The sequence below is a fragment of the Haliotis cracherodii genome, unplaced genomic scaffold (assembly GCF_022045235.1).
Source record: "Haliotis cracherodii isolate W230 unplaced genomic scaffold, xgHalCrac1.p SCAF_17, whole genome shotgun sequence".
Classification (NCBI taxonomy): Eukaryota; Metazoa; Mollusca; class Gastropoda; order Lepetellida; family Haliotidae; genus Haliotis; species Haliotis cracherodii.
This window is the reverse complement of record NW_027266272.1, coordinates 4,093,739-4,121,572: the sequence shown is the minus strand read 5'-3', so window position 1 is coordinate 4,121,572 and position 27,834 is coordinate 4,093,739. Positions and strand designations below refer to the sequence as shown.

The following is a 27,834-nucleotide window of genomic DNA, read 5'->3' as shown; positions in this document are numbered from 1 at the left end:
ATTTCCTCAGGGTAAGAGGTTCCTTTGAGGACTTCACCATGATCATCTTTGATCCAATACACAGGAGGTGTTCTCCCTGTCACCAACCGGTCCACCGTAAACAGTTCGGTGGTCCAATTGGGGAGATAACCTTTCTCAAAGGTGCCTTTGGTTTTGTTCAGACATACACGGGTGCCCGGCAGTAAAAGAGAGGGGGAATCTTGTCTTGGGGGACGACAGTCTTTGTGTTGTTATTTTCTTTTTGCACTGCTGCCGTTGTTGTTGTTCCTCCATGTAGTCTAACACCCGAATTTCTGACAGGGGATCTCCTTGGAGGACATCCACAGGTCACTGAACAATGGTCCGATGCACATGAACAATGGTGCGACTTGACCAACTGGGGTAAGACTTTCAAATAATGTCTGGACCCATTCTGTGTAAAGTATCACCACATTTTATTTTTCAGAGTCCTTTCAAACCGTTCCACCATGGCTGGAAAAGGCGGTTGACAAATTCTCTGCCTGTGCCTTTGCAAACTGAGCAGGGAGTCGGCCTTTGGTTTGTTGCATCAGCAAGGTTTGAATACCTTTGGTCAAAGCAGAACTGCTTTTGGCCTTCAGGGGTTGCACCCATGCCATCTTTGAAAACACATCAATCACACACAGTAGATATTTGAATCCTTGGTTGTCATCTTGAAAGGCAATCATGCCACTCAAGTCTGCTTGCCACAATTCATCGACGCCTCCCACACGATAGTGGTCTCTTGGAAAGGAGCGTCGGGCTGGTTTGTGCAAGGTGAAGGTACTTTGGGTTTGCAACCAAGGCTTGATTTGACTTTGCAATGGCATGGTTTTCTTCTTGCTTTTACTAGTTCTTGCATCTTGAGTGTGGATGCGTGCTGCTTTCCACAAAGGTTGCCAGCCTCCAAATGTGCAGGATGTTCAGGATGAAAGTAGGTTTTTTTTCAACCAGGCCAGGCAAAAGGAAGTAGGAAATCCTTTGTTTTGTTTCCCTGCAGCAGCAGAGGGAAGAATGCGCTGTCGTGTCTTGGTGTGTCGCTTCATTTCTCTCAGACTGATGCCACTCGGTATATGAATGGCCTTTTCATAGAGAGGGGGGAGATTTGTTTTCTTAGGTGGTGCTAAAGGGTATCCATGAACCCCGCCTGTTGATGAATCTGTCCTGTTTGGTACCAGATGGAGGTGGGGTCATCAACCATGGGGTTGGCATCTCATCTTCTTCTTCTTCTTCTTCTGCTTGTGGATCCAGCTGCCGCCGCCTCCTTCTTCTTCTCTCTTTGTGACTTTGCGGGGAGAACTTGGGAAGGGGGAACTGGCTAGTGGGTGTTTTTGGTGTGGCGTGAGGATGGTGTTGTTGTTTTTGCTGCTTCTGCATCCATTGCCATCGTTGAGGTTTTCCAATCATTTTATGAGGGACATGACTGTTGGCCAAATGGTGACTCAAAATGGTCCAACCTGCAGGCCCCACTTTGGTTTTTCGGTGACGCACTAAATCGTTGATCAAGTCCACCATGTGTGTGCCAGGGACAGGTGTCGCTTCCACGGTCAGGGTTCCCTCTGGAGTCCAACTCAAGTTGGGATTGTTTTGAATCCTTGTCAACAAATTCACGGCTTTACTGGACATGGCTTTAGGGACACTCATGACCACTTCGTCTAACACTTGTTGAGGAGAGGCAGGTCTGCCTGTGGTGTCCATCGTTGATGGTGATGGCAGTGGTGGTGGTGGTGGTGTCACTTTGGGTTGTAGTGGTTTGATGGTGTTGTTGTTGTTGTTGTTGTTGCGTTGTTGGCCCTGCAACTCTTGCATGCGTTGCAACAGTTGGTTGTATTCTTGTTCCCGCATGTGAAAAGGCTGCTGTGACCTCTGCATCAAGGCGTCCATCTCTTCCAAATTTTGGGGGCCGTTTCTTTTTCAAGAGAGGGTGTGTAGTGTCTGACGATGACGTTGTTTGGTGGCCTGTAGACTTTGCCATGTGTCTTCAGGCACCAACACCATCTTGCATGCATACTTCATGGTGGCACACCACACACTGATCCCAAACTTCCTGGTGTCAGACCATTTATTGTCAACTGTCAAGATTCAAGATTCAATTTGCATTTATTTCATATACAACAGACCGCCGTCATATATCACTGGAATACTGCTGAGAGCGGTTTTAAAACAATTTGTTTTCATAGTGGAACGCTGCAGTCATTTAAAATGGAACCGTATACATGTGCAGTACCAACTCAATCACTCTGTTTCCAATATTCAGCAGCAAAAATATATATTAACCAGCTGTGAGGAGAGATATAACATTTTTATAAGCAGTCAAATAGGGATGATAAAGGACCCCTCGCTGATTAGGTTCTTGTTTACTTAAGAGCAGAGTTGGCCATGTTAGATGATATAACCAAAATTCAGGAGCTCCGGCGGGGGGCAAACTGGTCTTGTTATTGTGTGGTATGAGCTGTGACATAGACCCAAGAGAATAAAGTGTAGGAATGCAGGAAGCGGTCAGATGTCGCACTTGTTTTGTTTTGGTTTTTCTCTGGGATGTGCATGGCGATTTCCATCCTGCAGACAACATAACACTTGTGTTTGTTCAACTTTTTAATCCCCTGCTCACATGAACCAACACAACAAAACAAAAAGTCACAGGATTAGGGGCGTCCCTGTGATTTTTGTGAACATGAACGTATGTACACGTATGTGAACGTATGTTCACTCCTTAAACGCAGTGAACAGGAACTTTGCACTTGGTCATTCCTAAAACGCAGTGAACGTATGTACACTCCTCAAACAGGAACGTTGACAGTCAGGTGATCGTAGGTTCAGTGAACAAGTGTCAGGTCAGTAAGGGCAGAAAGGTTGGTTCTTTTGATGTAGGGTACACGTCTGGGCACTCAGTCGAAAGGCAGGCATCTCATCCACAGGAACAGAGGTAGACACTTTGGTATGAACCATGCTAATACCGTGGCATCATTCTTGGCGGTGTCCTTCCAGTCCAACGTATCTAACACTTGATTAAAAGTCCACACAGGCACGCGATAGGTCAGCATGTAAAAACAGTACACGCCACACAACGTGATGTATCCATGTTGTAAGGGGCGTGTATTCCATCGTTGTTGAATGTGACCCTTTCGATTCAAAGTCTCTTTAAACAGAGGTAATAAATACAGTCCATAGCTGACGTCCACCTCCCACTGTTGGTGATCCAGATGCAGAGGATAAGGCAACTTGATTTCATACGCATTGATGGTGTTGTTTGGATAGATGTCCATGGAGGCATCACTGGGCAGGGTCATGTAAAAGTCTTGTTTCGAAAAAAGGGGGCAGCCATGATGACGTGAGCTAGGGGAGAAAACTCTGGGTGGATGAGATATCAAGTTGAAGTTTTCTGGTGGGTGGGGTCGTCGTGGGTATGCCTGGTGAGGCAGCCAAGGTGGGTGGTGGAAGTATGTTTATCATCCAAAACTGGCTCCCACAGGAGATATCGCTTGGATGAGATCAAGCAATATCTACACTGTAGATATCGCTTTTGCGATATCTACACTGTAGATATCGCTGCAATGAAATTACATCACAATGCTTTGCAGACCGTTGTGACATCACTGGTTACCATGACGTCACAATCAAATGACATCACTAATGGCTCTGCTACTGAAGCTTTTTGCAGTACTTTTTACACTGAAGACACTGCTAATTACTGTCTACAAATTGAAAAAGTTGAAAGAATGATGTTGGATGATAAATAAAATCTCACCCTCGTGTCTTTTGATATCAAATATATCAACACTCGTTGATAAAAGTGGCAAAAATCCTCGGCAAGCCTCGGATTTTTCCACTTTTATCAACTCATGTTGATATATTTGATATCAAAAGACACTCGGGTGAGATTCTCTATATCCCAAACAATTGGAGAGCAGGGCTGTCCACAACTGTTTCTCTCTGTGATCCAAGGCCAACTGTACCATGCTCATGATGATCATGCCATATATCACAAAGATCTGAGCAAAAAACACGACTTCACTGCGTGGTAAAGTCATGCCAAAACAACACAAAGGTGAGTGTCGGTGCTGGTGATGACGTGGTGCAGCAAGGGGAGGTTGATTGGTACCCACGGAGACTGAGAGGCTTCTCTGCAGAGGTGGCGGTGGTGTTGATGGTTCTGTCATCGCGTGTGTCCACCCTCTGAATGAGTCTGAGAGACAGCATGCATCTTACTTTATCTGTAAATGATCTGCAGGGTTCCACGAATTAAAACTGGCAGGATAGCCAGTCCATTTCACCAAGACCTCTTCTTGACCCTGTTCCGGTCCTGGACGACTTCACGCGATTCACGTCTGTTTTCAAGATGGGTTGTATTTCCTCAGGGTAAGAGGTTCCTTTGGGGACTTCACCATGATCATCTTTGATCCAATACACAGGAGGTGTTCTCCCTGTCACCAACCGGTCCACCGTAAACAGTTCGATGGTCCAATTGGGGAGATAACCTTTCTCAAAGGTGCCTTTGGTTTTGTTCAGACATACACGGGTGCCCGGCAGTAAAAGAGAGGGGGAATCTTGTCTTGGGGGACGACAGTCTTTGTGTTGTTATTTTCTTTTTGCACTGCTGCCGTTGTTGTTGTTCCTCCATGTAGTCTAACACCCGAATTTCTGACAGGGGATCTCCTTGGAGGACATCCACAGGTCACTGAACAATGGTCCGATGCACATGAACAATGGTGCGACTTGACTAACTGGGGTAAGACTTTCAAATAGTGTCTGGACCCATTCTGTGTAAAGTATCACCACATTTTATTTTTCCTTTGAAACCGTTCCACCATGGCTGGAAAAGGTGGTTGACAAATTCTCTGCCTGTGCCTTTGCAATTGAGCAGGGAGTTGGCCTTTGGCTTGTTGCATCAGCAAGGTTTGAATACCTTTAGTCAAAGCAGAACTGCTTTTGGCCTTCAGGGGTTGCACCCATGCCATCTTTGAAAACACATCAATCACACACAGCAGATATTTGAATCCTTGGTTGTCATCTTGAAAGGCAATCATGCCACTTAAGTCTGCTTGCCACAATTCATCGACGCCTCCCACATGATAGTGGTCTCTTGGAAAGGAGTGTCGGGCTGGTTTGTGCAAGGTGTAGGTACTTTGGGTTTGCAACCAAGGCTTGATTTGACTTTGCGATGGCATGGTTTTCTTCTTGCTTTTACTAGTTCTTGCATCTTGAGTGTGGATGCGTGCTGCTTTCTACAAAGGTTGCCAGCCTCCAAATGTGCAGGGTGTTCAGGATGAAAGTAGTCATCAACCATGAGGTTGGCATCTCATCTTTTTCTTCTTCCACTTGTGGATCCAGCTGCCATGAAGGAGGTGGGGGTGGGATCTCATCTTTTTCTTCTTCTTCTTCTGCTTGTGGATCCAGCTGCCGCTGCCTCCTTCTTCTTCTCTCTTTGTGACTTTGCGGGGAGAACTTGGGGAGGGGTAACTGGCTATTGGGTGTTTTGTGGTGTGGCGTGAGGATGGTGTTGTTGTTGTTGTTTTTGCTGCTTCTGCATCCATTGCCATCGTTGAGGTTTTCCAATCATTTCATGAGGGACATGACTGTTGGCCAAATGGTGACTTAAAAATGGTCCAACATGCAGGCCCCTCCTTGGTTTTCCGGTGACGCACTAAATCGTTGATCAAGTCCACCAAGTGTGTGCCAGGGACAGGTTTCCCTTCCACGGTCAGGGTTCCCTCTGGAGTCCAACTCAGGTCGGGATTGTTTTGAATCCTTGTCATCAAATTCACGGCTTTACTGGACATGGCTTTAGGGACACTCATGACCACTTCGTCTATCACTTGTTGAGGAGAGGCAGGTGTACCTGTGGTGTCCATCGTTGATGGTGATGGCAGTGGTGGTGGTGGTGGTGTCACTTTGGGTTGTAGTGGTTTGATGGTGTTACTGTTGTTGTTGTTGTTGTTGCGTTGATGGCCCTGCAACTCTAGCATGCGTTGCAACAGTTGGTTGTATTCTTGTTCCCGCATGTGAAAAGGCTGCTGTGACCTCTGCATCAAGGCGTCCATCTCTTCCAAATTTTGGGGCGTTTTCTTTTTCAAGAGAGGGGTGTGTAGTGTCTGACGATGACGTTGTTTGGTGGCCTGTAGACTTTGCCATGTGTCTTCAGGCACCAACAACATCCTGCATGCATACTTCATGGTGGCACACCACACACTGATCCCAAACTTCCTGGTGTCAGACCATTTATTACTTTCCTCCAAACAAACAGGCTAGAGCAGAACCAATAAGAAGACTGAGTCCTAATAATCCTCCTCGTGTGGAAGAAGTTTACGTTTCTTGCTTAGAGGTACTTGAGCGTGTTCATGACTTTATCGTGTCGATGAAAGTTTTGACGTTGAGTCGTGGTCATGGGAATATTGCCAGCATTCACCACACATTCACAAAGGGCACGGATGAGATCTGTAGGAGCATGTTTGAGAATGGCTTTGCACATCGCTGGAGCAGCAGCACACAAATGTCACAGAGCGTGTTTCTGTTTCCTGAGGCACTGAGACATCTTTCCTGCATGGAGGTGTTAGCCTGAATGAGGCACCTGATCTGCAGCTTCTCTCTTTTATCAGGCAGTGGCAGGAGGGAGTTGCAACTGTTGATCTGCCTTCTTGGACTTTCTTTTGGTCAGCATGTGCGCCAATCGTTTGATGAGATTTTCATGAGCCTTTACTTTTGGCTTAGTAGTCGTTGTTGTTGTTGTTGTTGTAAGTCGGTGGCGCCTGGTGTTACCCTGTTTGAGGAGTGGTGCTTGAAGATAATGTTGCCATTGCAACAGAATGCGTGTCAAGACCCCTGCAAGTGTTTCACTACCACTGCGTTCATCCATAGGCAAACGTGGATCAACAATTTTAGTCAGGGTGTCATTATGTCTCTGCAACCACGTCTTATGTTGAGCTTTCAATGGGATGTGTCCTGCTCTCAGGTTCCGCACAACACTCGCAAACCACTGCAAAAGCCAATTTCTTCCTTTGACGGCAAGGTTTGTCGCATCCCTTGTTGGAAAAATAGACGGTCTCTTGTCTTTTTTTTTCTTTCGTGGGGACTTCTGCTGCTGCAGACGTTGAAGGCGTTGAAGATCGAGTGGTGGCGAGGGTGCTGATGAGGGAGGTCATTATTGTTCCTGACGATGCTTGTTGAAGGGTACCATCGAAGAGTAAGTCGGGCCTGGCGGGGACTTCTGCTGCTGCTGCTGCTGCTGCTGAGGTTGAAAGCGTTCATGGGTACCAGTGAAGAGGGAGACGATCCTGGTGGTGAAGGAGTCTTGTGAAATGCAGAGGTCACAAGTCCCTGTAGCAATGAGGTGGAGACTGTCATTGACATCATTCATCATCTCTTTTTCTTTGTTCTTTCCCTTCATTGGATGAACCTGTTTCCGTCTTTGCCCCATGATGGATGTAGGTCAACTGAAGGAAGGTCAGTGGGTTCACCTGCTTTTATGAAAGTCTCTACATTTCATAGGTTCGGCACATACATGAGGGGCATCTCGGATCTCCAAAAACAGGCAGGCGTGTACGCGATGGTCTTACAACTTGATGGGTTTCAAGTCCAAGAACAGGTTAGTCTCTCGGGTGGCGTCTTCATAGGCTTCACGCAGAAGGGTGTTTCAGATGACGATCCTGTTTTTCTTCTCCTCGAGTGGGCATGACGATTCACCCATAGAATTCAGGCAACACCTTTAGAATTCCACAACGTGATCGCCTCGCTAAAGTGATCGCCGTACACCTACTGTAACTTAGACAAACAACTGTCATTGCTCTGCAATACGATCGCCTTGTGGAACGCAAGTTCCTTCGCCGATATGACGTCAACCTAGCAACAAAGTTGCTGGGTCGTCGACTGTGTATTATAAGCTCGTCTCAGTGATATATCATCTCCACATGCTATCGACACACACACACACACACACACACACTGCCACACCTCCCCCCTCCTCCCTCCCGCCTTCCTCCTCCCCCGCCTCCCTCCTCCTCCTCCCTCCCTCCCTCCATCACCACCACCGCCACCACCCGTTCTTTTTCTTTTTACAGGCGCTTCTTTCAATGTTGTTCTTTTCATATTGCTTTAAAATATTTACACGTACTTAAATTATGATGACTCCCTGAATAGAATCCGACCGCGTCATTGCCAGATAAATCCATTTTTATGAACAGGAGGGTTTGAATTTGGTCTTTCCCGCATATTCTCACACTTTTCTCGTGATTATATGTACCTTTTCTCCCAATAGCGATTGTCATTTCGCTCTCACTTTCGGATGCAATTGTTCCGACATTGAATTGATCTACATTTCCCAGCTACATCTATTGGGAACAACTCACAAGACACTTCCCTCTCACAAATTACGTCAAATTTACGACGTCCTCAAGTTGCGAGTGCATATTCGAATCTCCATAAATGAAGTCATGATAGAACAATGTTTTATCGTGATATATATATCGCTTCTTTCTTCTTTGTTCTTTGCGATTTATCGCGTAGCTGTCTTGGTTTTTGGACAAACATAATCGTCTATAACGGCAAGCATGGGTTGCTGAAGACCTATTCTAACCCGGATCTTCAAAGGTCAAGTGGGAATCAACTGATATATTAAGATAAAATATAACTGGATTATATGTGCTGTTTACATATCAAAGTTTGCCAAATTCTTACAAAATGTTTTGGCCACAGCAAGGCCACGTATTCACAACTTATTGTGGTAGGCACAGTATAACTCATGCTCCTGGACTGAGGGAGGGCCATACCTCCTTGTGGGTCACCTGCTTGGCAATATAGGACGGGAAAACTGCAGGGGGTGAGGGCAGTTAAGTTGATGGTACAGACAGATAACAGAGATCACTTTAAAAAATGTGAAACCTCATTCCACAAAGGAAGAGGCGAAAGCTGAAACTTGGTGAGATTTACAGAACAAAGGCAGTTATGTTTAGTTTTCTACTGACTCTCGAGGATACATCTAATAAACCAATTAATGTGTGTATGTGTTAGTGTGTGTGTGTGTTAGTGTGTGTGCGTGCGTGCGTGCGTGTGTGTGTGTGTGTGAAGAAGAAAAATAAAATTGTACAGCATAAAAATGGCTACGTACTTCGGGTAAATATGTAGAATGCCCAGCTAGTATGACCTTTGAGACACCACATTTTCAGTCATTGAAATGCGTAAAACATTTTGTGAGTAAAAGAAAACACTATAAGTGAACGAAACAAAAGACATCAGTACAGGCACATCCAATCCCCCAACCCTAAGTCTGCATGTATCAATTCTCATACCTGCCACATCCTCAACCACTTAACTTACTTACGCAATCATCTCACTACATGTTCGCCAACCCTCGTATTACAACGCACGCACGCATGCGCACACACATCACATTCATCTCCCCTTTATCCCTACAACCATCTCATTATGTCTACGTCAGCCATCATGGATACGTGCGCATGCTTACACCATCCCACCATTCCCGATATCCATCGAACTATAACTACATCTGCCTTCATGTATCGGTATTCGCGCTTACATACATACACCCTCCTACCATTCCCCTACATCCATCGCACTATAACTATAACCGCCTTCATGCATCCGCACTCATGTTCACATTACACGTTTAAAATATCGTCAATATTTTACAATATGTACATATTCAATATCAGCAAACAGGGAGTATTATAACGCAATAGATTTCATCCGTCAAGACAACACAGAAAGAAGGGCACTCTGGAATTTTACAATGGCATCAGAATGCACTAAGACGTTTAGCTGGTCAGGAGGTGAGAGCGGAAAATTACGATAAACTTCACTTACAGATCTCCATTACGAATATCTAAAGTGTGAATAAAGATCAAAGCTTGCTATATAGTGCACTTCATCCCTTCAGATTTAGCAAATTCCTTAGCTATAACATTTATGTCTAAATGCTCATGTAGACAAAGACCCAAATGTTTATAGGCATGACCATATTATATTCCAAGCAAATATCTCTACATTTAAAAACAAAGCTAGATAGAGGCTTTGAAGGCATTAAGAAGTGATACACACAAGGAAGAAAATGTATGGATGTCAACTTCTTTATTATGAGGAACACAGGGTTTCGGAATAAAAACTTACTCCTTCATCAGGTGAATTAACGCTATGAGGCAGAGAAGATATATATGTACCTGTAAGAACAACAAAAGTACAAAGACAGCAAAGGAGGAAACGTAACAAGGGAAGCCAACAGGTAATTGGCGCTAATTACCCCGGCCTCCCGTTTGCCCATTGTCCATTACCAATAATCCATAAGATACGTTTTGGCTTTAATATGTCCATTGATAATCAACCATCAACGCCTATTATCTGAACCCTAAAAAGTACGAGAATCTGTACTTTATTGAGAAAGTGTTATCCAAATATAACATTTGTTACATTTGACCCCTTTCTTAATGGCATTGTGTGTTCGAAGCTTTCGGCCATGGGAGCCGTGCCATTTTTCACTCGTCAGAGGGGTACACAAAGTACTTGATCTAGACTAACAGTTGTCTGACTTTTATTTTTGGTAGAAGCATCGGTTGCTGGATGAGATCGCTGACTTTGTGTGCTGGTGATTGGGTGCCTCACTCACAGTGTAGGTTCAAATCCCGGACGGGACTCAACCAAAAACGTACGAGCATCTGTACTTTACTAAGAAAGTGTTATCCAAATTATAAAAATTGTTGTCAAGAAAGCATAATAAATGTATATTCGTATCACAGAAAATTACGGACATTGATAACGATTTGAAGGAGTTTCATAAAGCAAGTCTTTCATTTGTCATCTGAAATAACATCCCATCGTGCACTTGTTTCCTACTCAAGTTACCAAACACACCCTGTTTACACACTTTCAAGATATACATTACGCTGAGGAGAATTTACGATTATACGTCGATACGTCTAACTGCTGGCCTGGTTTGTTTGTTTCGTTTGTTTGTTGTTTAACGCCGCACTCAGCAATATTCCGGCAGTCTGTAAATAATCGAGTCTAGACCAGACAATCCAGTGATTGACATCATGAGCATCGATCTACGCAATTGGGGTCGATGGCATGCATCAACCACGTCAGCGAGCCTGACCACCCGATCCTGTTAGTCGCCTTTTACCACAAGCCTTTTCGCCTTCTACGGCAAGCGTGGGTTCCTGGTGACCTATTATGCAATGTCATATTTCTTATCGCCAGAGATCACAGGTGTGATACCAGTCTCCCTCAAGGAGACGTCAGATTAAATTCTTTGCCTCGTCAATGCTTCGTCTCGCCCAAACTGGTAACTGGTACCACTAGCAACGGTACAAAGACTTACAATGAGTCAAGCCTCCGTCAATCGATTTCCATTTTCTTGCCTTAAGAAAGCACGGTTGATTGTTTGATTGATAGATTGTTTGAGTTAATTGACTGGTAGATTGATTGAATAAGCTGATTGAGTTGTTTTATTAAATTGTTTGATTGAGTTGTTTTATTGAGTGATTTACTTGTTATATTGATTGTATTGACAAACTCCGGTCCCATCTGCAGAACCTTGGTTAGCAATGGCACAGTAATTTATGAGAGTTTGTGAGTGAGTCGGATTTTACGCCGCCTTAGCAATATTCCAGCAATATCACGGCGGGGGATTCCCTATGATATGCAGAGAATCGAACCTGGACTTTCGGCACGAGGAGCGAACGCTTTTACCACTAGGCAACGCCAGTTGCCTTGATCATAAAATAAATATATGTGTTTTTCTAAAATTTGCAATCAGGGATAATGTTTATCACCACTGTAAAATGCAAGGATATAAGCATATCATCACCATCACCATCACCATCACCATCACCATCGTCGTCACCATCATTATCATCACCACCACCATCAGCATCAGAATCGCCATCGGTATGGTTATCACAGGTATATACCGTACTCCACACAGAGATTAACGAAGGGCATCTGTTTGATCAGGTTTTTTTTAAATATCTATATTAGCTGTTTGTCAGTATATCGAGTTTCTGTCTGTGCAGAAAAATACCAAGTCGGTCAGCTGTGAACACGGTTCTTCAGCATCGGGCATCAGCTGATTTTCTTACGTCCTTGACACACAAAGACCTCTTGACATGATGTAACTTACCAGGGAAAGGGGATAGTCGGATTGCAGACACGAGGTGGATGTCGTCCAAATAGCGTTACGAACTACCAGAAACCGTTCCATAGATCATGCTTTCTGTCTAGGGAACTATTCATTACTGCTGTACAGTATCAAATATATTAGAACAGAAAAAGAAAATAACGACACCAGTTCTCAAACTGTTTAAAATTGTATTCCCAGGATATAAATGCACAACCGGGCAAACGAAAATGCCTGCCATTCTAATAGCATGTGTACAGTGAAATTGCGATCCCCGTGTTCCTTAAGACGCCATGTGCACGTCACCTGTTGTGAGACACTCATTGATGTGATACATGTAGTATCGCCTAAGATACCAGAAGCAAACATATCTCCATCGAATAACCATTTTTAACCAAACATGGGTGTATACTTACTTTTGGCCGGCAGTTTGCATATTGAGGTGTGTGTGTGTGTGTGTGTGTGTGTGTGTGTGTCGCGCATGCACAGAACGGTAAATTTGGACAAGGCATTAAGCAATCCGCATGCGCAGAACGATTGATTCCAGTACTTCCGCTAAGCGCTTCGAGTGCAGCGTCAAACTCGGGCCTGTAATCTAACACACGAGAACTTACCAATGAAATCTGAGAAGTCGGAATACCGGAAGACGCTGTTGCTTGATTGACAATGCGACCACCTTAGTGGATTTACTGGTTTTTTTACCATTTCTTTAGCTAAAATATCACTTTCTTCTTTAACATTTTTTTGTCCACTGTATGGTACACCTAGACCATGGCTAGCTCCTTTAATACGCAAATCTTTACCCGTAGAAACATTAAATTCATTTCAAATCCTGCGGTAATGGGGCACTAATTTCTTTAAGTGTACGTCTAATCTGATAGTACACGTGAAATAATAAAACAGACTTATTTAGTACACATCCTAGGGCATTAAGATATACACCACATCCTGTTGTGGAACACCATATGGCAAAGTTTAACTGGTTCTGCCAAAATTGCATCGGATTGTGGAACCAATCATGCACCATTTTATCGCTAGTTGCCGTGACCCTGTATTTTTCAAAGATATCAGCGAATTTATCCAAAAAAATAAAAACAGAGGCACTTACGAAAATCGACTGATTAGTAATGTAAGTTGATTTCATATATAAGTTATGATATAGTATCTTTGTATATTTTATATGTATGTTACACTCCCGGGAATAACAAATGGTCAGTCTATTCAACTGCTTCACACTATCGATAACTCGGCTGGTCAACTTGAAGTCGCTATCTGCGATGTAACGTATTACCCGCGGTGGACCAATATAAATGCTGCGAGAAATAATAATATGATACAACTAATTAATATTGACAATAGAAAACGAACTCCCATTATTATACCTAATGGGTATTACAGCGTATGCTCACTCAATGATGAAATTTTTAAGCCTAATGGAGTTAGTCTCACACAAAATGAATCGAATGAGATGCTGATTTTTAACACTTGAGAAGATGAAGTACTTCTTGCCCCGGACATAGCAGAAACACTTGGACGTAGTAGAGCAGGAGTAATAATACAATCCAACACAACAGTGTATGGAATTGGATTGCCCGATTCAGTTCACATCCATCTTGATCAGATAAGTACAACGGATAATATTCAACTCGAAAGTCCTTCAACTCTGCTTAGAGCCATTCCAGTCAAAGTTGAAAAATATAATAGCGGAAAAACGGAATCTTTCTCATCATTACAATATAAAAAAAATAAAGCGGGGTATTATGTTTGACCTCAAAATTTCTGTATTAGATGATAAACACCAACATGTACATATAGGATACTTGAGTGTAACACTCCATATTATAAATAATGGTTGATTCATTAGGCCCTGGAACACATAACCTTAGACAATGTAATACAACTGCGCTTTCCGATCTCGGAGACACAGAAGGATTCGGTAAACCCCGTAGCGATGGCAAGTTATGCGCTTTACACTTACAAGATAATGTATACAAGCGGAAAGAAATTACATTTCATTTCAATTACATGATGTTGACGTTAGTAGACTCAATAAAAACACTTCGTGCAATCTTACTCGCAATGATGATAATAAATGAACTATGGTCGAAGCAAAAATCGAGTGGCTACTGAATATTGTCATTGTCCCACCGTATAATTTAACTAAGATAATAAATAGTGGGATCGTACTCGGGGCTTATATCCCGTCAAAACGAAAAAGTGTGTTAGTCTCTCCCCTGCCAGAAAACCCAGGTCATATGTTAGTGAGTGATCTGGCAGTACAAAATGTTAGTTTAAATTTGGTTACTGAATTCAATTATATAAAACAGAACTTGAATGCCATGCCTGCTCTTTCTACAATTATTATTGAAGTCTTATTTGGAGATGCACCTGAAGATGCCTTCAAAATATTACCAGGTCTATCAATTAAATGGCTTAAGAAACACGAGCGTCAACGTAGCATTATTATAAATATGGAAGTATCATCCGTTGCAACCCTTTTGGGGGAGTCCAAATTATTAAAGGTGATAGCATTTCTCTGACTAAGATATTTATGCCGTATAATTTACATTTAATAAGGTTGATGTATACTCTCAAAACATTGAAGCAAGACCAATTAAAGACTATTATATGATATAATAATATACACTATGGGTTCATATCCGGCGCTCGATGAAGTATCTGAAAACAATGGATACTGTTGATGGATTTCGATTACATCAAATAAGTGACATAAAACATCGAATAGAGACTCAGACTTGGATTGTATAAAAAGTATGGCAGAGCTGTGAATGCTCTCGACAGAGCTGACACTGCGCTTGTAACGGCTGGCAGGACACTCGGTGTAACCGGTGTCGGTTTATTATCAACTATAACCGCCGCGCCTATCGTACTTGGTATGGAAGTAGCCGCCGGAGTCTCAGGGCAGGCAGGAAAAGCGATAAAATATATTTGTCGTAAGTTGCAAAAGAAAGCATTAAAACATGATAATATTTGGATACTCGCCGAAGCAAAGCTGAACAGCATTGAGGATCATATTTCAACAGCACTGGCTGATTGAAAGATATCCGAGGAGGAGTTTCGTTTAGTGTTGTCAGAACTTACCAAATACAATGCAATAAAGCCGGAGATTTGATCCAAATATCGTAAGACCAGTGGTATTAGCGAAGACGAGAAAAAAAAAATCATAGAACAGGGGAGACAATTATTCCGTGCCAAAATCAAAGAACTGGTTGGTGATCTATAATAGATCTAGATTGCTTGATCACGTTGGATCACACCACAATAATATAGACGAATGCTTACATAACCAAATACGGTCATCAACTGTTTCATTCCAATTTCGAAAAAGGGTATATAGTCTGGTCTCCTAGTAAAATGAACGAAGAACTTAGTAAAAATGTTGAATATCACTTTGTTTAAAATAATGGTATGCGTATGAGTAAAAATAATAGAGAATATTTTCATTACAATTTAGTTTAATCTCATTACGATCGTTGAATCGCACCATCATTTTTGCATAAAGATTTGTAGTAGCAGTGTAGGTATATAAATCTGGCTCCAGTGGGGTTGCGGCAGAACCCTCATTACCTATACTACTCGAGCAGCACGGGCGTTCGAGTCTAGTTTTATTCTCACAGTGTAATCGATCTTGCCGAGTGTACTCTTATGATATGTGTGTAATTATGTTAAGTAGATGTTATATGTATGAACACAACACTTACAATAATCATAAGAATACAACCATTGACGTAAGATCGACCTGGGATATATCCTGTACACTTTGAATTTTATATGAAAATAATAAATAGACACGCCAACTTTTCAACATTTGTAGGGCGTCTAGTCAACATAACGATATTTGACATTCATATATATAATATATAATCAATATTATTTTTGACCCCGATTCAACATTTTATACCATGGCTCCTGAGTCTTTGACTGTGCATAAAACACTTCTTGTCAATGATGGAACTTTAATGATAGAACATTTCACGAAATCCCATCAATTTGTTTTGTAAATAGATTTTCACAAAGAGAATCTTGCTCAACCCTTCTATCATACATACAGGGTATAGGCTGAGATACCAAATTTAAAGTCAATGTAACATACAGTCATACACACACGCAAACATACTGTCGCATTTCGTTTCTGGAGCATAATATAAAACATATGTTGGACTTCAAATGAGGATTTACTTTTGATGAACTTTGATTGCTCATCAAATATCATACATGATACAACCCTGTTTCAATATTTACATTTTCGTTAATGATATGCTATCAAGATTACTATCGAATGAAACGTTTTGTCTAGGTTTCATCATTTAGTTGTTCTCACAAGCTTAAGTTCTAACCATAAGTTTGATTGGCATCTTCAGGTAAATTTTATATGACAAAATCATATTTAAAATGGTTGTCGATCACTTGGCGTCTTGATGTTTCTGAGATTTCTTCATCTAACCTATCCGCGCTGTGATGATGCTGAGAGATGAGGCTTCACATGTGTGAGATACGAGGACGTAATGTATCTCATATGGAAGGAACCCACATGCTTCTGGGATATTGTGATATCTCTGAAATATGGTGGCGCTAAAGATATCTTATGTACGAAGGCGCTATTTGTTTAATAGAGACACTTAATATATCTGAGAAAAGTTGAGATATCATTGCTGAATGGGGCGTTAAGCCCTACTTACTCACTCACTGCTATTTCTCGCCTATATATAGCTGCAATACATCAATCTACCACTCTCACTGTGTGATGTTATTTCACGAAATAGCTCAAACAGGAATAACTGATTCTTAATTTGTTTTAACAGATGATGATGCCATATCCAAGGCTCTGTATCAAAAGGAGCGTGTACTCTGCTGGATTATGACGTCCCCTAAGAATCGGGATGTTAAAGCACGTGTAGTTCGCGACACATGGAGCAGGCGCTGCAACAAAGTGCTCTTCATGAGCTCTGTGACGGATCCAAAGTTCCCTACAATCGGATTAAACGTGTCGGAAGGTCGGCAGCATTTGACAGCCAAAACGATGCAGGCTTTCCGTTACATCTACGAAAACCACTTTGATGATGCTGATTGGTTCATGAAGGCTGATGATGACACATATGTTATTTTAGAAAACCTCCGGTACTTTCTGACGTCCCAAAACAAATCCGAACCTGTATTTTTTGGCCATCATTTTAAGGTGATCGTTAAACAAGGGTACTACAGCGGCGGAGGGGGTTATGTGCTGAGTAAGGAAGCGTTGAGGAGATATGGGGAGAAGGGTCGTGATCCCAAATTGTGCAGCCGTGATGGTGGCTCAGAAGATGCAGTATTTGGCAAGTGCATGGAGAACCTAGGGGTGAGGACAGCCAACTCTACAGACGCCCTGGGGAGGAGCAGGTTCCACTGTTTTTCCCCTGAGGCACACCTGTTTGGTGGCTACCCAAACTGGTATTACAAATACGATGCAAATGGTGCTAAGAAGGTAAGACAAACTCAAAATGTATTCTGTGTTTGGGGAAATATTTAATTTCAGATATGTTTCTCCCGTGCTATACCCCTTTGAAAAAAAACTTTCGTGGCTGTTGCATCAGGTAAACGTTCTGATCATTCAATAAGCTTCGAGGTTTCAGCAGTTTTTGTACGAGCGAAAGAAACGTGTAGAGCAGAGTATGTATAATACCGATCTATATCTGGTCAGTAGTATGTATAATACCGATCTATATCTGGTCAGTAGTATGTATAATACCTATCTCTATCTGGTCAGTAGTATGTATATCACCTATCTATATCTGGTCAGTAGTATGTATAATACCTATCTCTATCTGGTCAGTAGTATGTATATCACCTATCTGTATCTGGTCAGTTGTATGTATAATACCTATCTATGTCTGGTCAGTAGTATGTATATCACCGATCTCTATCTGGTCAGTAGTATGTATATCACCTATCTGTATCTGGTCAGTAGTATGTATAATATCTATCTCTATCTGGTCAGTAGTATGTATATCACCTATCTGTATCTGGTCAGTAGTATGTATAATATCTATCTATATCTGGTCAGTAGTATGTATATCACCTATCTGTATCTGGTCAGTAGTATGTATATCACCTATCTGTATCTGGTCAGTAGTATGTATATCACCTATCTCTATCTGGTCAGTAGTATGTATATCACCTATCTGTATCTGGTCAGTAGTATGTATAATATCTATCACTATCTGGTCAGTAGTATGTATATCACCTATCTGTATCTGGTCAGTAGTATGTATAATATCTATCTCTATCTGGTCAGTAGTATGTATAATATCTATCTCTATCTGGTCAGTAGTATGTATATCACCTATCTGTATCTGGTCAGTAGTATGTATAATATCTATCTCTATCTGGTCAGTAGTATGTATATCACCTATCTCTATCTGGTCAGTAGTATGTATAATATCTATCTCTATCTGGTCAATAGTATGTATATCACCTATCTGTATCTGGTCAGTAGTATGTATAATATCTATCTCTATCTGGTCAGTAGTATGTATATCACCTATCTCTATCTGGTCAGTAGTATGTATAATATCTATCTCTATCTGGTCAGTAGTATGTATATCACCTATCTGTATCTGGTCAGTAGTATGTATAATATCTATCTCTATCTGGTCAGTAGTATGTATATCACCTATCTGTATCTGGTCAGTAGTATGTATATCACCTATCTGTATCTGGTCAGTAGTATGTATATCACCTATCTGTATCTGGTCAGTAGTATGTATATCACCTATCTGTATCTGGTCAGTAGTATGTATATCACCTATCTGTATCTGGTCAGTAGTATGTATATCACCTATCTCTATCTGGTCAGTGGTATGTATATCACCTATCTCTATCTGGTCAGTAGTATGTATAATATCTATCTCTATCTGGTCAGTAGTATGTATATCACCTATCTGTATCTGGTCAGTAGTATGTATAATATCTATCTCTATCTGGTCAGTAGTATGTATATCACCTATCTGTATCTGGTCAGTAGTATATATAATATCTATCTCTATCTGGTCAGTAGTATGTATATCACCTATCTGTATCTGGTCAGTAGTATATATAATATCTATCTCGATCTGGTCAGTAGTATGTATATCACCTATCTGTATCTGGTCAGTAGTATGTATATCACCTATCTGTATCTGGTCAGTAGTATGTATATCACCTATCTCTATCTGGTCAGTAGTATGTATAATATCTATCTCTATCTGGTCAGTAGTATTTATATCACCTATCTGTATCTGGTCAGTAGTATGTATATCACCTATCTCTATCTGGTCAGTAGTATGTATATCACCTATCTGTATCTGGTCAGTAGTATGTATAATATCTATCTCTATCTGGTCAGTAGTATGTATATCACCTATCTGTATCTGGTCAGTAGTATGTATATCACCTATCTGTATCTGGTCAGTAGCATGTATATCACCTATCTCTATCTGGTCAGTAGTATGTATATCACCTATCTCTATCTGGTCAGTAGTATGTATATCACCCATCTCTATCTGGTCAGTAGTATGTATATCACCTATCTCTATCTGGTCAGTAGTATGCATAATATCTATCTCTATCTGGTCAGTAGTATGTATATCACCTATCTGTATCTGGTCAGTAGTATGTATAATATCTATCTCTATCTGGTCAGTAGTATGTATATCACCTATCTGTATCTGGTCAGTAGTATGTATATCACCTATCTCTATCTGGTCAGTAGTATGTATAATATCTATCTCTATCTGGTCAGTAGTATGTATATCACCTATCTCTATCTGGTCAGTAGTATGTATATCACCTATCTGTATCTGGTCAGTAGTATGTATATCACCTATCTCTATCTGGTCAGTAGTATGCATAATATCTATCTCTATCTGGTCAGTAGTATGTATATCACCTATCTGTATCTGGTCAGTAGTATGTATATCACCTATCTCTATCTGGTCAGTAGTATGTATAATATCTATCTGTATCTGGTCAGTAGTATGTATATCACCTATCTGTATCTGGTCAGTAGTATGTATATCACCTATCTGTATCTGGTCAGTAGTATGTATATCACCTATCTGTATCTGGTCAGTAGTATGTATATCACCTATCTCTATCTGGTCAGTAGTATGTATAATATCTATCTCTATCTGGTCAGTAGTATGTATATCACCTATCTGTATCTGGTCAGTAGTATGTATATCACCTATCTGTATCTGGTCAGTAGTATGTATAATATCTATCTCTATCTGGTCAGTAGTATGTATATCACCTATCTGTATCTGGTCAGTAGTATGTATAATATCTATCTCTATCTGGTCAGTAGTATGTATATCACCTATCTCTATCTGGTCAGTAGTATGTATATCACCTATCTCGATCTGGTCAGTAGTATGTATATCACCTATCTGTATCTGGTCAGTAGTATGTATAATACCTATCTGTATCTGGTCAGTAGTATGTATAATATCTATCTCTATCTGGTCAGTAGTATGTATATCACCTATCTATATCTGGTTAGTACTAAACCTCTTTATCATATAATGTCATTCTTCAATTCTGTGCTTGAAAATCGCTTCACTTCACTCACAAACATTACCGAAACATTGCGAGCTTTCCTGGAATGCGCGCATTAATATTTATTACGTCACAGGGTAAGTGATGTGTCCGTCGGACAGTGACAGTAGCCAATATAGTTCCAACTGAAATCTGTTTCTTATACAGTGGCGAAGCAACATATGCGCAAAACAACAATTGTTTTAACTTGCCTTTCGCGACAATCCATCGGTCTGTCGGCTAGAGTAACTGCCGTTTGTCAAAGGGAAGCTACTCTAACCCTAGTCTATGAGACGTCACGGCCACGTTCAGACGTTGTTTACAGTCGGCCTGTTCTGTCATAACGTTAAGAAGTTCAGTCAGATGTATACACAGCGCCAAAACGAAACAAGGTAACAATTCATACATATTTCGGCAAAATCCAATTATTTTTATTTGTGGAAAAGGTTTCAAGCCGCAGAGGTCTGCACGCACAGATATGGCTACTGATCCCGATTGGCTAGGCCTAGTGGCCTCGCAAAATTGTTTCGAAATTTATATCTCCAAAGTTGCCAAAACGTATAAAATGCCTTAGTTACGTCGAAGTTCGACACTGATTTTCAGTATATAAGACTTTTTTTTTTTATAATTGTAGCAGTTATCCCTGTAGTTTATTCAGATTCCCGATGGTTAATTCTGACTCGATCGCCGAATGACAAGTGTGACGCCATGTTTGTTTATAAACAGTGAAAGTAGTCCCTACTTGACCTTTAATATTTGCATCTCTATCCGCATATGACCCCAACGGATATCGTTTTTATCCGTTGGCTTAACCTGCCGAGAAACCTACCCATTATATGATAAAATATTTATATCCACAGGTGAGGGTTATTACAATACTTCTATTCATCGATCGGGAGTATATATACCTATATCCACTGCTCAATTTGTGAGGGATTTTCAAACTTCCAAAATTTTCTTTTATCGTTATCTTGGTTTGTGAGTTGGATGTGACATAGCAGCTCTATAGTATTTCAAATGTAGACTTTGTAAATAATTTATCTTTATTGATGAAGCTTTAATATTGTGATAGTATTACAAGGTAAAATAGCGTTTTGTCCTACTATATATTCCCTTATGTGTAATTTATTGCAGTCCATAGAATATCAACTGAACTGTGAACTCATTGATGCAGCTGACAAATGTAGCTTCACCCTGAAAAGATATATACAATTACAGTCTACAGTTTGCTTGTTTTGGAATGGACTTTTTATTTGCTAAGACAAACATTGAACATATATCCTCTGGGATAGAAGTATTTTATAATTGAGCATATTATTAATGTGATCATGAGTTTTAACTATGAATCACACTTGACAATTCTTATTCCGTACGTATAAGATGAATGTTTCGGTGCAATTATGCATGAGCGTCACACAAAGTTTTATGGAAATGTTATTTCAGGGCACAGAGAGCATCTCCGACTACGCCATATCCTTCCACTACGTGCCCCCACAGAAGATGCACGCCCTGGAGTTTTACATCTATCACTTACAACCGTATGGCATTGTGTCCGGAACCCAGGAACTCAACAGAAAAGCGGAAGTGAAACCCGGAACTCAGGAGGTCAACAGACATGCGTAGTGGTACCCGGAACTCATGAGTTCAATTGACAAGTGGATGTGAAACCCGGGACTCAGGAGGTCCCCGTTACGTGACTGCTGTGTCTTGTTCGACAGCAAAATTCTAAAAACAATATTACATTTGATTATATATGTAGCTGTGGTGAGGACACACTCTCCGAAAACAATAGTGGATTTTCGAAAATAACTGATGATTACAAAAATACAAGGAGGTCTCAAGTTGTGGATATGAATGGTTAGGAAAACAGGGAGGACTAGGTGTGACATGACAACCAACAGAACATGTGTACTGTGTATTGTGAGAACGGTGTATTGTGAGAACGGTGTATTGTGAGAACGGTGTATTGTGAGAACGCAAACAACCGAGAAAGGCGACATGGGTGTCAAACACTGGTCAAACATTGTTCAATAAGATTTCAGGACCTTTGGAGTTAATGTAATTGTACATATTTGCAAAATTTCTAGATCACTTGGTTATATTTAAGTCGGGTCTACTGTCGGCATGGATGCACATGTTGCAGAAGTCCACACATTTAGAAGTCCACACATTTACATCTAGATCTGTATCCAAACCTGTTCATGATCCTGGCAGGTGTAATATGCTATGTACGCCTGTGGGCGGCGACACAAAACCAAATTAATGATATTAACATGTGGTCGCATAACATTTTGAAAAAAGTGGACAGTTTACTAATTCAAACCTTATATCAGACTGTAATTGTTTGATAGTCAAACTGGAAGTCGACCGATGACAAAGTAAAACAAGTTATGGATAATACATTCCTTAATATACATGTACATGTACTTAAATATGCGTATATCAGATGTGAGAAATAAAACATTCATTAGCGGGGCGGTCGGGTAGCCTAGTGGTTAAAGCGTTCGCTCGTCACGCCGAAGACCCGGGTTCGATTCCCGACATGGATACGATGTGTGAAGCCCATTTCTGGTGTCCCCTGCAGTGATATTGCTGGAATATTGCTAAAAGCGGCGTAAAACCATACTCACTCACTCACTTTTATTAGAGGTAATTAAAGTATCTGGAAAGTCTACACTTTCAAGTGATCTTACTCACGTTTGGCACGCATGAAATAGGGCTTTGCTTCGATGGTTCAAATGTGTCACCATAGTTCCGTTCATGACGTCATACAGGCATCAATGTCCATTCAAACCGTTTAAAATACATTGGATACATTGGATATATAACTACTCTATTCATTGAAAGCATTCAAAAGCCTTGCCTGTGAAAACATCGATATTTTGATAGGCTACGCTTTGATGCATATAACAATGGCCGCCAAAAACCTGATGAGAAATGTATACGATCTACATAAGAACAACAGTTTATCGAACATGGTGAATTCTTTTTGGGAACACACACAATGCATTAAAAACAAACATGAACAGCTGCGTATCCGCGGACGTATTCAATATATCCAACTTTAGCGTGGTTGCGTCGACAACCAGGATCATTTCTAGTAGAAAGACATCACGGTAATGTGTCATTCAAAATAATTTTGCACTAAATGTTTGTCAGGAAGTACTTCATTTATTATTGTGTCCTTCATTTCTGGAGAAATATCAATAATTATAATCATATATCAAATGTTTCACTGTCATAACGAAGTCCCATTCACTGTCTGGGCTCCGTGCAGAGGGGGCAAGGGCCCTGGGCTGATGAGGAGCCTAACCAGCCTGAATGTGCCAGGATAACCCAAATACTCTTTACCGAATTTTTTATTTTAATCTGTACATAATAATAATAATAATAATAATAATAATAATAATAATAATAATAATAATAGCATCCCTTTAGTCGAGTTTTGACAAATTGTGATTGTGGTATTGCCTAGGAATATCCTTAAAACGCTGCTTTTAATAGTAGAAGTATGATTCACAAAAACCTAACAACTTTCTAAGTATCCAGCTTTCGGGCAAATCAGTCAGCAATTAGATTTTTTGGTTACACCACAATAACCACATTTTGCTTTGAACGGTCTCGACGACTGAAACAAAGAAGAATGACCACCCTTGTTAGAACTCGAATTAACCACAACAGATTCACTACCACTATGTCCTGTAAATCTATATTTGTAAGAATTTTAAAAGTACCCTGACATTACGCTTATGAATGAGTGAACGAGTGAGTATGGTTTTACGCCGCTTTTAGCAATATTCCAGTAATATCACGACAGGGGACACCAGAAATGGGCTTCACACATTGTACCTATATCGGGAATCGAACCCGGGTCTTCGGCGTGACGAGCGAACGCTTTAACCACTAGGCTACCCGACCGCCCCCTTATGAATGAAGACATAACTGTCACTCAGTCACCGATACGTTTTTTAATGTGACAATATTTTGGTTCTCCAAATGCACCCTATGACCTCCTCAAGAATAACCATTTCTCTCAACTTGGTATAAGTTTCAACAATACCCTCTGCCTTGGACCACTTGTCAGACAAACACTGAATTCAAAACGCATCCCATTTCAATGTGTACTTCACACTGCAGCCAGTGTAAGCAAATCCTCATTATTCGCCCTCATAATCTTTGCCAAAGTTGCTTTGTTTACGTGTGTCATGATGAGTCATCCAAACTCAAAATAACAAAGTAACACTCACAATGGGAGTCTACAGTGATATCCAAATAATGCCAACCTGGTCATAAGAAAAGCACCATAAAATCCTGGAATAGGCTTAATTAACGAACACACTGCGCCACATATGCTATAGTAATGTCTCACCCACAGATGCGCCAGATTAAGATTAAAACAGATTATGAGCGGAATGATTTCGAAAGAAATGCATTAACGCGCATGGAAAAAAATAAACCCACTGATAGTGTCATGAATTATTAATACTAGGCAATAACAACCAAGCTAAAGCATTTGGTTTCAAGTTTTGGTTTAGTTTGTTGTTTAACGCCGCACTCAGCAATATTCCAGCTATATGACAGCAGTCTGTAAATAAGCGAGTCTGGGCCAGACAATCTTGTGATTGACATCATCAGCATCGATCCAAGCAATTGGAATCGATGACATGCATCAACCAAGTCAGCGTATTGACCACCCGATCCCGTTAGTCGCCTTTTACGACAAGCATGGGATGCTGAAGACCTTTTCTACCCCTGATCTTCACATGTGGGTTTCAAGTAATCAATACACACAGCTCACAAAACGTATTTTGGGAACATTATATTGGAAAAACTGGTATGCAACTAAAAGGCCGCATGCCTGTACACAGACAGCAAATTCGAGATCCAAATATACACATTGATGAATGCGGGAGAGGCTATTTTACTGTCTTGATTTATGAATTGTTTAACATTGATAACATTTACGAAAGGAAACAGAATAGATACTAAACAAAATTCAAACAATAAAACAATAATTTTCAAAACATTCAAAGTATATTTGTGAAATCACAATGTCAATGTCTAAAAATAACGTCAAATAGGGACGGTATAATCATATGACAATTTCTTTTAGGATATGCACATTGAACCAAAACTAATGCCACAATCTAAGTTTTCAAATAAAGAATGAATTTTGATCCTTTTATAACATAATTGTTGTCACAAACATCTGTTTGCTAGTGTCAGTAGCTATAACAGAGAATGCTCGACTCACCAAAAGAAATCACTGAGCTCCACACCGTCGTGTATTGCTTCGGGAAATGCAACCGCGCCGCCTCATTGAATTTGCTAACGTGAGGCATTGTCTTCATCAGCTGATGAACGTCAACAAATACAACTTCAATCCTTAATGGAATATGTGAATTTCGTACTAGATGCCAACTAGACCTATATATGCATTTGTGAAGCTAGGAACACTAACAATAACACCTGGACAGTGTTTAATGTGTGATGAGGAGTGCGATGACATAATAAAGCACCAACTGCTATGTTGTACAGCTTTAGCTGAGGCAAGAAACACCCTCTATGAGCATCTATTTGACACTTTAAACCTCGAACAATACATGTGTATTGAGGACTGTGCAGCTGACGAAGTACAACTTGTGACATTGGCATAACCCCTGTTGTAGAGGATATGGGCCCTGACAGCTGGGCTGAATTCATATATTCTGTATTACGAAACATAAGCTCCTGAACCTGCGATCAATGTTCTATCAATAGTCAGTATATCTCATACCAGGACCACGACATGTAAATATTCAGTATTGCCTATTTCTCTGCATAATGTTCGTGTAAATATGCTGTGTTAACATGATTCCAAATGTATATCACTCTCCGAAATTAATGGAGGAAATAAAGATCATTTATTCATTCATACATATACACGTACATACACATATATCCGTACGTATTCACGTACATATACACAAACATATACATATACATATACACATACATATACACGTACATATACATATACATATACATATACACGTACATATACACGTACATATACACGTACATATACACGTACATATCCACGGACACGTACATATACACGTACATATACACGTACATATCCACGTACACGTACATATACACGTACATATCCACGTACACGTACATATACACGTACATATACACACACATATACACGTACATATACACGTACATATACACATACATATTCACCTACACGTACATATACACGTACATATACATAAACATACACGTACATATACATATACACGTACATATACATATACACGTACATATACATATACACGTACATATACATATACATATATATGTACATATACATATACACGCACAAAAACACGTACAGATACAGTCATACATATCCACGTACACGTACATATACACGTACATATACACGTGCATATACATATACATATACACGTAATATACATATACACGTACATATACATATACACGTACATATACATACACACGTACATATACATATACACGCACAAAAACACGTACATATACACTGTCATACATATCCACGTACACGTGAATATCTGTACACGTACATATACACGTACATATACACGTACATATACATATACATATACACGTACATATACATATACACGCACAAAAACACGTACAGATACAGTCATACATATACACGTACATATACATATACACGTACATATACATGTATACATACACATACACTTACATATTATACATATGCACGTACATATACACATATGTATTCATATGCCCCCATCCAAAGTGAAAGGTGGCTATACCCTGATGATAGTAGTTTAACAGGAAGGTAGTTCCATGATGAAACTGTGATCGGATATCTGATCGTGTAGATGAGAGATTTATATCTGTTGACGTCGATCCTTAGTGTGTCCTTGCTTGAATGAACAATGACGAAATATGAATGCTGACAACACCGAAGCCTTTATGCAAACGCACATGCGACGTAAGCTGAATAAACTATTACAGTAAACATGCATGGACAATTGTCTACTCCCCAGTAAACAGCAAATAAATGTCTTATTTTGGAAACAAAAAAGTTCAGTTCATATACTCAAAACAGAAAGTACCCTCATTGTCAGACC

At 40.5% G+C, this 27,834-nt stretch overlaps 1 protein-coding gene across 1 annotated transcript in view; it reads left to right on the top strand.

Annotated features, from left to right (window-relative positions):
* Positions 1-24,497, top strand: part of LOC139464252 (glycoprotein-N-acetylgalactosamine 3-beta-galactosyltransferase 1-like) — a 38,762-nt gene extending 14,265 nt beyond the window's left edge. The window contains exons 2-3 of the mRNA XM_071245775.1: positions 16,945-17,603; positions 22,136-24,497. Coding sequence (XP_071101876.1) covers positions 16,945-17,603; positions 22,136-22,315 — 839 coding nt within the window. The 3' untranslated portion in view covers positions 22,316-24,497. The remainder of the gene's footprint in view (positions 1-16,944; positions 17,604-22,135) is intronic.
* The last annotated feature ends 3,337 nt before the right edge of the window (positions 24,498-27,834 follow it).